General features: G+C 40.2%; 2 protein-coding genes across 3 annotated transcripts in view; one reads left to right on the top strand and one right to left on the bottom strand.

Annotated features, from left to right (window-relative positions):
* UBTD2 (ubiquitin domain containing 2) overlaps positions 1 to 11,736 on the top strand; it is a 71,527-nt gene extending 59,791 nt beyond the window's left edge. Inside the window, exons 3-5 of one of the 2 annotated variants that reach the window (XR_008615733.1) lie at positions 1,287 to 4,751; positions 9,944 to 10,111; positions 10,691 to 11,736. Coding sequence is in view for 1 of the 2 variants with exons in the window: in XM_024116330.3 (XP_023972098.1) it covers positions 1,287 to 1,684 (398 nt within the window). In the remaining variant the exon portion in view is untranslated. Of the gene's footprint in view, positions 1 to 1,286; positions 6,849 to 9,943; positions 10,112 to 10,690 lie in introns of those variants that run through there. The other variant, XM_024116330.3, reaches the window with a different exon arrangement.
* Positions 6,563 to 12,141, bottom strand: EFCAB9 (EF-hand calcium binding domain 9). Its single transcript, XM_055091188.1, is given in 6 exon segments — positions 6,563 to 6,580; positions 6,849 to 6,887; positions 6,889 to 6,972; positions 7,727 to 7,903; positions 8,687 to 8,835; positions 11,646 to 12,141. Coding segments are annotated over 6 exon segments (603 nt in total). The 5' UTR covers positions 11,782 to 12,141.

Raw genomic sequence — 12,141 nt, 5'->3', positions numbered from 1 at the left:
GGACCGGGGCACGAACCCGTGTCCCCTGCATCGGCAGGCGGATTCTCAACCACTGCGCCACCAGGGAAGCCCTGAACATTATTTTTAAACACAGAGGAAAGGGGAGATTCGCATGTATTAATGCTTGGTGCCTGAGTTCTCACCCCAGCCTATCTTATGTAACTTAGAAAGCAGGCCCAGTTCAACCCTTGGTGGATTGGTGACTGTTCCAGTCTCATTTGGGATGCTTTGGATTTTCAGCCTATTGATGGAGATCAGTTTATTAACTTATTTGTTCATTGGTAACCATTTCTCAGTGTCCACGCCCCATATTCATTAGCCTGTGTATGAGTGTTCTGAATATGGTAGGTATTTTTGGTTTTTATCCAAATTGATAATCAGCTGACATTAATGTTCCAGTTTGAGCAAAAGACACATTATGAATAACCTTAAAATAAAACATTCATTAAGTATGCTTTCAAGTTCCCCAAGGGAAGCTCTGGTAATTACAATGCAGTTTATACTTCATAAAGAAATTAACCATGAATACCTTCTTTTAAACCATAAACACTTTCTTCCCCCTCCCCTGAGCTAGCGAGTTATAAACTTCATGCCTCTTTTGTTCTTCCTTTTTAACTCAAAGCTTCTCTGTAACAGATTGACTAATTAGGGTTAAATAAAACACCTCAGTCATTTCTGTGGTAGTTATGCTAATGAGATCCATACATAAGCCATGAGACAGTGGCAGCTGGTAAGCTTGTCATCTCTAGTTTGTGATCTCTTTGGACGGTGGACTTCTGGCCAAGTACTTCAACTTAGGAAGTCTAGGCACTAAGAGAACCACTCTGGAACACTGTGTTGTGGAGAATTGAGCTTAGGGATCTGGGTTTTTGCCTTTTTTTTTTTTTTTTTTTTTTTAAGGTTAGCTGATTCATTTCCTAAAAAGATATCCCAATGTAATTTGCATCTCCCATTAATTTGGTCTAAGCATTGATAATATTAGTAAATTGGAATTTTGTGTGCTTGCTTTTCCTTTTTTAACAAAAGTGTGAGTTAGGTATGAAATGACTTAGAAGAAGTGAGGGCAAGGAGCTAGGGTCCTGGTTAATGTAAAATTTGATAAACACTCAAATATTTGGTCATGGGTCTTGATAATGATTATTGATGATCACTGACAGAGATTGGCCTTATTTTACATTTTTTTCTCTACAGTGGCAAGCCAATGAGATGTTTGAGCATTTTGCAAGATGTAAAGAAAAATGCATTCATTTAGATTAAACTCTTTTTCATATCTTCTCTTTCTTAAGGTGCACTTACGGAGTGCTATGATGAACTGGGGAATAGGTATCAGCTTCCAGTCTACTGCTTGGCACCACCAATCAACATGATAGAGGAAAAGAGTGACATAGAGACTCTGGATATTCCTGAGCCACCACCCAATTCGGGGTATGAATCTCAGCTCCGTTTGCGCCTTTCAACTGGCAAGGACCTCAAACTTGTGGTCCGCAGCACAGACACAGTGTACCACATGAAGAGGCGGCTACATGCAGCAGAAGGAGTGGAGCCGGGCAGTCAGCGGTGGTTCTTCTCTGGCAGACCTCTCACCGACAAAATGAAGTTGGAAGAGCTGAAGATCCCAAAGGACTATGTTGTACAGGTTATAATGAGCCAACCTTTGCAAAACCCAACACCAGTTGAGAACTGAACTGGTCCTGTTGGCTGTCCCCAGATCCCTCCTGCTCCTTTTTATTGTTGTTGTTATCATTCCCTTCTCTATGGCGTGAAATTTATTTTCACTGCTCTGAATTCCTTATGAATGGATTTAGTTCTGAGGAATTACCAGTGAAAACTTCCATCTGTGATGGAGACCAACACAAATAATTAATAAAACACAAAGAGCCAGCCTTTGAGACTCATGTAATTACAGTTTCTAATTCAAGAGGCAGTTAAGAAATAGATAACCATTTATTTTAAAATACCCAACTATATAATGGCTGTATTTAAATGATTTGGACTGTAAATAGAACATTGCATCCATGCAGAACAGCACCAAGCACCTGTGAATACAGAATTCTTAAAAAATAAATCAAATACAATTTCCAGAAATCATCAATAACAGTTATAAAACTTGAGCTTTTTAAAATGGAAACTGAAAAGAGCAGTACTTGAGGTTCTCTTCTTTTCTGGTCTTAATTCCTTGCTCAATTAATATTTATCCATAAAGGAGTAGAGACTGGCAAATTGTGTTTCAGTATTGCTTTCCCCATCCCCATATGTTGAGCTCCTTGTTTACATTCACACTAAATTTTGGTGCCTTCCAGCACGTTGGTGGCAGGCACCTTTTTGGAACACTAGGCAATAATTTAGTCAGTGCATTCAGATCTCTGACTTCCAACTGATAACTTAGTTGAAAAGTCTATTGTCCTCTTGCTGCATAGGTATTTTGAAATGTCTGTATAATGAAGCTGTTTCATATCCAGGCTTAGAAGGACACTACTATGTAATACCTTCATTGATTTACCTACTCTGCTTAGAACTTTTCAGAGCTAACTGTGCCCCCAAATGCATGGATATGCATGGAATCAAGTACAGCTGGGAATGTACTTGAATCATTCCAGGGATTCAAGGGAATCCCAGGGAATGCACGGAATCAAGTACAGCTGTTTCTACTGTAGGATAATAAAGTAATTATCTCTTCTCCCCCAGTTTGCAGGAAGGGTGTAAGGAAAACCCATTCTGTCTGTGCCTGGGAGAATTGTGCCTGTCTTCAATCTTTTAGAAAAAATTTCAACTCATAATTTGCTAGAGTGAAAGATTTACTGACATCACTTAAACATCGACAGTGAGACCAACTGATGATACGTTGCTTTATACTTTAGTGCTTTCCATAGTTCACTGTTAACCTGTAGTTGTGGTGGATGAGAATTTTCCTCTCTCATCTTTCCTAGCAAAGAGGCAAATTAAGAAGCATCTGCAGATTATATTAGAGGACTGAAAAATTTGGTGAGATAACCTGATTCTTCTGTACTAGGACTGGAATAAAGCTGCCAAGGATTATATTTAATTTGGAGCCTTTTCAAGGTTGGTCCCATAAGTGAGAAGGGGGCTACCACGTGATTTCTGAATCCCTGAGAATCCATGAGATGGAAAAGTAGAGGCAAGAAGGCACTTACGTTGTTCTCAAATGAGAAATAATCAAACCTTCACATGTATTTTGGATGTGAAGCACCATTATTAATTTTAATGGCAAAATGAAACGATTTAGTTTAAATGTAATGTTTAAAATACTATTAAATTTCCTATAGCCTGATTGCACATAATATCTATAATTGTAACATGTTTCTGAGAGCTTTAACTGCTTCTCTTTTTCATGCAATCATTTTAAAGATTGTGGCTACATTTAATTTAGATTTACTGATAATTGAATCTAAATTTAAGAGGCAACAGCAGCATTAATTCCAAAGGAGTACTTTTATATATGGAGGTGGAGATATGCGAGGGTATTTCAATATAATGCCCCTGTCATCAGAATGTTTGCTTATTAATTTGTGTGCTACATTGAACAGCAACATCTCTCAAAGTTTGTCAACTGGAGGACAAAAAAGTGTTCAAATCTATTTTTCTTAAGTAAATTTGGTGATATAATAATCTATAGTTGGTAGAAGTTTTTTTGTTGAGGATTTGAGCTCTCTCAATAGTTTATTTTATTTTAAAGGAACATGTACTTTGAATAACAATTTTCTGGGCATTTAACTAACCTAGGTGAGAAAACCATGGTGCTGTTTAATTGTAAATAGCTTGATATAAGATTGGACCAATACTTGATGTGTACAATTTTAGTATGTAGGGTTTTTGTGCTTTTTTTAAAAAAAAAGTTCAATTTTTCTCTCTGTCTTTGCCTTTATTCTGGGTTTTTAATTATTATTACTCTCCACAATAAGGGTAATCTGCTTCATTCTGATAAAAACCTCTAAAAAGGTTTTTCCCCTTTTTAAAACCTCCCAGCTCAGTAACTACCAAGTTCATTACTACCAAACTTAGGCTCTGCTATGTCAAACCATACATGGTCATTTATAGATATACTTTATTTGCTGCATTGAAATCTTGGTCTCAAATAGGTTGTTGTTTTTTTCTTTTAAGAATCATGCTGTAAACCAAAACCCATAATTCAGTTTTTCAGAAGCACTGAGCTCATTTCTTTATCCATTTTGGATCAAAGTGGTAGGCTTTGATTGTTAATTTTTATTTAAAATAAGTGATACATACACATGGGAAAAACAATCCAAACATACCGAAGTGAAAAGTCTCTCTGAAGATGCCTGTTCTTCATCTCCCATTTATTCTCCCCAGAGGTAACAGCTGTTCCCAATTTTCTGGATATCTTTAAAGATGCTCTACCACAGTGGTTCTCAAACTTCAGCATGCATCAGAATTACCTGGAAGGCTTATTAAAACACAGATTGCTGTGCTCTTTCCACAGAGGTTCGGAGTTAGTAGGTCTGAGTGAGGTCCAATAATTTGCATTTCTAGAAGTTCTCAGGTGATGCTGCTGCTGCTAGTCTGGGGATCCCAATGTGAGAACCACTATTTTAGTGTATGTGAGTATACTTACCCGCCCTACCCTGTTTTTTCCATAAATAACGTATGCTATTCTATACATTTGATTTTTCTCTAAAATGGTTAATCTTAGAGATTGTTCCATATATGTTGAGCTAGATCTGCTTCATTCCTCTTACAGGCGCAGTAGTATTCCATTGTCTGGAGTACCACAGGTCAGTCTGGCTGTTTCTAGTCTTTTGGTACTATAAACCATGCTACTGTGAAATGTCCTTTTCTACAGCTGCATCTTTACGTCTATGTACATTGCTACATCAAACAGTATATACATTTAGGGAGTAGACGCTGAATTGCCCTCCAAATAGATTTTAACCAATTTAATACTATAGCAATATGACTGCTCTTATTTTCCTATACCCTGACCAACTTTTTAAAAAAATATAAATGTATTTATTTATTTATGGCTGCATTGGGTCTTTGTTGCTGCTCACGGGCTTTCTCTAGTTGTGGTGAGCGGGGGCTACTCTTAGTGGCGGTGTGCAGGCTTCTCGTTGAGGTGGCTTCTCTTGTGGTGGAGCACCAGCTCTAGGCGTGCAGGCCCAGCTGTTGTGGCACTCAGGCTCAGTAGTTGTGGCTCGCGGGCTGCAGAGCGCAGGCTCAGTAGTTGTGGCACACGGGCTTAGTTGCTCTGCGGCGTGTGGGATCCTCCTGGACCAGGGCTTGAACCCGTGTCCCCTGCATTGGCAGGCGGACTCTTAACCACTGTGTCACGAGGGAAGTCCCTGACCAACTTACTGATCTTTGACAGTCTAGGTGGAAGCCTGTGTCATGTGGTTTTACTTTGTGTTATGGGATCTTAGTTCCCCGATCAGGGATTGAACCCGTGGCCTCGGCAGCAAAAGCACGGAGCCCTAACCACTGGGCCGCCAGGGGATTCCCGCTAGCTCCATTTAGTTTTTGTAGAACCGTTGTGGGGAAGACAAAAGTTTTGGCTGCTAAGCATTACTCATAAGTGTGTTATCGAAATCTCATGACTATTAGAGTAAATATAGAGAATGTTCATAGTAATTAATATAATTTCAGTTATTACGTGTGACTTATGAATGACAGTCTTAGGCAGTATTCTTGTCTGTTGCACATTGACAAAGTGATTTTTGATTATTAAGTGCTCTGGAACTCACTGAATGCCTTATGGTCAGTTATATTGCATATATTGTTCCCTTAAGAAATTCTTGGTTTATAGTAAATGAGCTGTATTTCTTTAATCACCAAACACGTCCCTCAGAAATCTATGGTAGAAGGAGATGTGGTAATTAGCATTAGGTAGAAGGGGTTTCTGAGCCAGTGAAACGCCAGCTTAAAACTTAAACAGAATCTGCTAAGACTGAAGTGAGTTACTCAAATTTCTTGTTCTCAGTGCAAGCGTCTAATTGACCTTGAATTTGAACTCTGGTCCTGCCACTAGTGAGTCATTAAGAACCTTGGGTAAGGTTCTTAATCTTGACACCTCAATTTCCTCATCTGTAAATTGAGGATAACACTTAATTCGCAGGGTTAGGGGATAAATAAAGTCATGGTCTAAAGCCCCTGCCTGACCCATTGCAAGCACTTACTCAGTGGTAGTTATCATCATTAACATCACAGTAGTCAGGGAGGATTCACAAATCCCATGCTAAAGACACTTAAAAATTATTCAAGGCATTAATTATACAAAAAAATAGACTTATACAAGGGCATGTAATAATTATTTTACCCTAGTAGATTTGGTACAGTTGCTTAAGCACTTAACTCATCAAAGAGTAATTTAAATTCTAGGAAGAACACAGTCCCCATATCCTTAAAAGTCAGTTTCCCTCATGGTTGGAGGCGCTTCGCCATTTGCCAATTTGAAGTTTGTTTTAGCCTAAGGAGTGGGAGAATTAGAATTCTGAAAGTATTGGACCACTAGTGACAAATGTTAGGAAAGCATCACCTTCCAACTGCTTGGCTCCAGTAAGAGTTGGTAATTATTTGGATACACAGGGACCTAATGGACAGAGTTGATCTGAAAAGCAGCAGCAGAGTTGGGACGTGTCAACAAAGAGAAAGTTTTTACTTCACATTACATAACTGTGAGTCATTTGTGAGGTCTAAAGGTTATTAAAGTTAAGAATATGCTGATTGAGGAGTGCTTATCTGAACCCCGCATGTGTAAAACTCAATTTAAAGATATCTACTTTGATGTTCTAAATTTATTTTTAGAGATGTTAACAATTGCAGTTACTTATACTTTCAAAATCATTTATTCCAAGAAGACTCTCTCTTTGGCTCACATTAACTTGTGACACTTCCTTTTCGGGCAGAGCTTTCTTTCTCCTCTTTCACTGCTTTCTGACTCTCCTGGTATTTGTCCATGGAGAAGATAGTAAACAGCTTAAATTCCTTGTAATTAAGACGCTTGTGTTGGGGGGCAAAAAGAAAAGTTATTTCAGGAAGGCTTTGATACTTTGTTTCAGATGACAGCAGGATTGTAATCATTTCCCATTTAAAACCTTGGAAACTTAATTAAAGAGGCCCAGTAATTAGGACATAATTATAGTCTAATTGTAGTCTAGGAGCCAGGAACAGAGTCTATTGTAGACTCTGAAGGCACCAAGGGTCACTTTCTTACTTATGCTACATCAAGTCTAGACTCCGTCAGGCTGCCATCTGAGCTTCTTCAGAGTATGATCCATCTTTTTAAACCAGTAAACCTTAGCTCTCACTTGCTAGTCAACATGGACTTCCTCTTTAAATAGGCAGGATCCACTGTCTTCTCCACAGTTGTTTTCTCTTGGGATTTAGCTCATGTGTTCCCATCTAAGAATTTCTTCCTTTCTGCTTATTAAAATCTATAAATCCTTCCCCTAAGACCAACTTCTGCCATATTAATGTATTTCCTTCTTTCAGTTGAACTTCTAAACAAAATTTCCTTCTCCAAACTTCTATAATTTTATATCCACATTCTGTGACGTAGCACTTAGTTATTCAGTCCTCTCTCTTTCACAGGCCTATATATCTCTTTAAGTTTTTTATGATTCCAGAGCCATGACACGCTCCAGTAGGTTTTCCCACCCTCTTCCTCCCCCGTCTCTACCGTAGGTAGCAGGACATGGTCCTCTACCTTTGGACAGAGGGGCTGCCGGGCCACACTTCAGGGATCTGCACTTACACAGTCACCTGTGATGTCAAAGTCATGGTACAGGTCTCTGAGTTGCTGTTTTTTAATATTGAAGAGAAAGTTGTACATGTGGAAGTTGGATGGGCCAATTTTCAGCTCCCCATCCAGGTCAAGCAGCTCAAAAACAGGCCGGGAATGGCGGAAAATAAATTGCTCTTCCAAATGGTTCTGCTTTGAGAGAAATATGTAAATATGTTGTTGGTGCTACTTTCTAAACTTGCGACATCAAGACTCATATTCACTAATCCATTTCCTAGAGAGCTAAAAGCAAAAGGCAGAATCATAGCAGCTCCGGGCTGAAAGGGTTCTGTGGTCGATGTACCAGATCCTGCTTCAGCATCTGCATTCAGGGGAGACTTATGCCACCTGTACTGATTGGTTCTGCTAGACAGAACTCTAGTCACTAGAATGTATTTCCTTACGTTCAGTGAAAATCTACTTACGAAAATTGTGGCACTGGCAGTAAAATGCTGACACAAGGTGCCTTTCCTCAAGGAGTGGGAAAGAGGTAAATACACACTAGGAGTGTGTACCAGGTAAGGTGGGAACCCAAAGAAGAGTGTGTCTTGTCTTTATCATTCATCCCCTTCAGAAAGTTCTCTGAGAAAAAGAATCACTGAGGAAGAGAGGCAATTAGGATTACTGGTGATTATTTTAAGACCCACCAGCTAGAAGGGGCAAGGAAGGGCATGCCAAGGAGGGATGTGACAGGATGAGATTCGTTCTTTATAAAGGCAATGTGGGAGGGAGGCTGGGTAACCTTTGGAAACTCCTAGGTTATAGATGGGCCATTTAGGAACCAAAAGTAGTTCTCCCACCATTTTTTTTCTTCCTGGTTCAAGTGAAAAGAAAAATTCTGATGCACTCTTAATTCGGTGCTACCTTTAGCAAAATGGTGGCAGCAGCCAAGCTGTGCCCCCTCTGCTCCACAGAGCCTGACTCGTTACTTGCCTCCTGTGCCAGCAGTATGCAAACCAGCATGTAGAACTGGTCAAAACCAATCTCGCCCACAGCATTCCAGTCCAGCATGTTAAACACAATTGTGATCTGGTTCCGTTTCAGGTCAGTCACGTGATGAAGGAAGTGGTAGAATAGCACATCTGTTGGTAAGGAGATGAGATGGATTATTCTGAAATGGTTCCAAAATGTTAAACATCTGGGAACCACATAAATGGTTGTCATGTTGGAAGCTTGTTGACCTGGCCATAATAATGATAATATTTTGTTTCCGGCTTTGCCACTATACCTGCCACAATTTCTCAAACCTCAGTTGCCCTTGAGCTGTGTGGAAAAGCACTGTACCTGGACTTGTGGAGAAGGAGATAGTGGATAGGGCTTGGTTCCTGAGCCCAGCTTACATGCTCGACGGAGCAGACAGATGTGTATACGTAACTAATAAAAGTCTCAAAGTGCTCCTGGTACATAGAAGGAAGAGTTTAATTCTCACTGGGGACCTATGACACATTCTTGGAAAAGCTGACATTTCACCTGGGCCTTTCACTTGAGAGAATTAAAACGAGAGAAATTTAAAAATCATTCCTCTTCTGTAAAAGTATCACTTTTCCTCATGCTTACATAAAGCAAATGCATTCAGTGATGGGGGAAAGGAGCTATCGCTGAGCACCTTAGACGCTGGGCGCTTTTAAGTGCCACATGTCACTGAACCCTGACAACGCTACACAGCCTTTTACAATAAGTCTCAGGTAGTACCTAATCTCAGGGCTTCTTGAGCTATAGTAGGCATACCAATCACTTGAGGATCTTGTAAAAACACCAATTCTGATTAGGAACTCTGGCATGGGACTGAGTCTGCATTCTTAACAAGCTCCCAAGTGATGCGGCAGCTGCTGTCAGTGGACCCCACTTTGAGTGGCAGAGCTGGGATTCAGATGTGGTCCGTCTGACTCCACAGCCTTGCTCTTCCACAGTGAAGCCATATCTTTTACACATTAGTTAATGCATATACAGTCATATACAATCAGAGAAAAAAAATACTGTAATTTAAAGGACAGGGAAGGTTTTTGCCTGAAATTCCGCTCACTAATCATCTGTCTCAGGGAGTGTTAGATGGAAGAAACAAACATGGTGATACGTTTACACAGTGATACATGGCTGTACAGGTTGTATGTACAAATCACCCAGGGGATTTCAGGGATTTTCAAGTGTAACTTTGTCTACATGTGATTTCTCCTTGCCCATTGATTACAGAGACTACCTCCTGCACAAGACATGGCTCCACTAAATCCGTAAAGCACATCTGTGTGGTTTGGAGTCCTGGCTGAAGCTGGCTAAGTGCACAGTGAAACCAGTCGTCACAATGTCATGATCTGGGGGTTTCTGATGGCCTCTTGATGTTCCTTCCCCACGTCCCACCAGGTATGAGTCCATCCAGGTACGAGCACTTGGGAACAACACACCATGTGTAAACACCGTGATGTTTGCTCCTTGAGAAATGTTTTATTGTGAGACTTAGTAGTTACTTAACAAATACTGTTTTTCAATCAGCTGGCTCTGGCCCACTCAAGTCTCCAAGGCTTTAAGTCACTATCTCCCTGGAAGGCAAAACTCAAGGCTATGCCTTCACTCTTTCAGGTCACCATCCAGTCCCTTGGTGACCAGAAGACACAAGTATAACTTTATCTCTTGGGTATTGCATCACCAGGGAGTGATTTAGTTACCAGGGAGATCAGACTCTGCTCAGCAAACGCTGGTGAGACTAAGAGTGTGGGCTTTGGGTTTTGGTCCCAGATCTTCTGTTTACATCTAGGCGTCCTACAGTTGCTTTATCTAGGACTGGGTTATTGTGAAGATTTGGTGACATACTGTGTGTAAACTGGAGGCATGAAAGTAGGAGAAAATTAAAGTATCTTTTTATTATTTTTATAAAGATTGAATGAACTCTTTAAAATATCTTTATGGAAGAAACTCCTTATTGATAAATGACATCTCTCTCAGGTCACAATGAGTTGGACACCTTATTTATACCCAGTCCTAAAAACAAAACAAAACAAACAAACGAAAAAAACCTAGGGGACTTCCCTGGTGGTCCAGTGGTTAAGAACCTGCCTTCCAATGCAGGGGACACGGGTTCGATCCCTGGTCTGGGAACTAAGATCCCACGTGCTGTGGGGCAACTAAGCCTGTGTGCCACAACTACTGAGCCTGCGCGCCACAACTAGAGAGAAGCCCACATGCCACAATGAAGAGCCTGCGCACTGCAACGAAAGTGCCCGTGTGCCACAACTAAGACCCGATGCAGCCCAAAATATATATAAATAAATAAATACTTTTTAAAAAAAACCTAAAGTGTTTTAATTGGTCTTCTATTAGTTTGTGCACTCAAAGGCAGGGTCGAGATCATCAGCATTTTCTGGTCACTCACAAGTACCAAGAATTAGAAGGGATCTTGCAGATCACCTGATTCAAACCTCCCATTCGACAGATAAGAAGTCTTGCTAAGGGAGTCTTGAGGGTTAATGCCTGAGTGGGGCTTAGTCCCTAGGAATAATTGTAATAATAAGGAACACTTATCAAATCCTTACAGTGTGCCAGGCACCATGCTAAGCATTTTCCATGCATTATCTCATTTATCTTTTTTTTTTTCCAACTGTGAGATGGACTCCCATTATTAGAAGCCTCACTTACAGATGAGGAAAATGAGACTTAAAAGAGGATGATGATGTTCTCCAAATCACTAAGGAATAATGGGTGGAGGACCTAACCCCAGAGCCTGCAATTTTATCCTCCTCACAGAATTGCCTTCAAGTCTCAGTTGGCAATTTTTCTCTGTGCTTCATTTAGAAGATATAATATATACATTAATGAAATAGTTTCTGGTTCTGTAAATTTTCCTGCACATTCGTTAAAAACCAGGTAATGACCCAGAGGAAGCATTTCTGAAAGTACTAACCATTCAAGGTTTTCTTGCGGTGCACATCAAGAAGGTGAAAATACTCCACCAAAGCCTTCACATTTCTCACGGATAATAAGCAATATACTTTATCCAGATAGAGGTACCACAGAAATGATCCTTGCTTCAGTTTCATTATGCTGCCCTTTAAGCCGAAGACTCTGGCAACCTGAAGTAGAAGAGAGAATTCTGCCTCAGAATTAGAATGTTGGATAGAGAGAAGCTCTGGTAGTAAAGGTCTTCCTATGTCAAAGCATCATAGGAAACAGTCAATAAAAAAATTAAAATTGTGGGAATTCCCTGGCGGTCCAGTGGTTAGGACTCAGTGCTTTCACTGCCGTGGCCTGGGTTCAAGCCCTGGTTGGGTAAATAAGATCCCACAAGCCACTCGGAGCAGCCAAAAAAAAAATGGTTGAGAATTTTCCAAAACCAATGAAAGACACCAACCCACAGATTGTGCTCATCATCATTATCAAGGTGAACAGTTACATAACTA

The sequence above is a fragment of the Physeter macrocephalus genome, chromosome 2 (genome assembly GCF_002837175.3).
Source record: "Physeter macrocephalus isolate SW-GA chromosome 2, ASM283717v5, whole genome shotgun sequence".
In the NCBI taxonomy this organism is placed as follows: domain Eukaryota; kingdom Metazoa; phylum Chordata; class Mammalia; order Artiodactyla; family Physeteridae; genus Physeter; species Physeter macrocephalus.
This window is presented reverse-complemented; position numbering and strand designations above follow the sequence as displayed.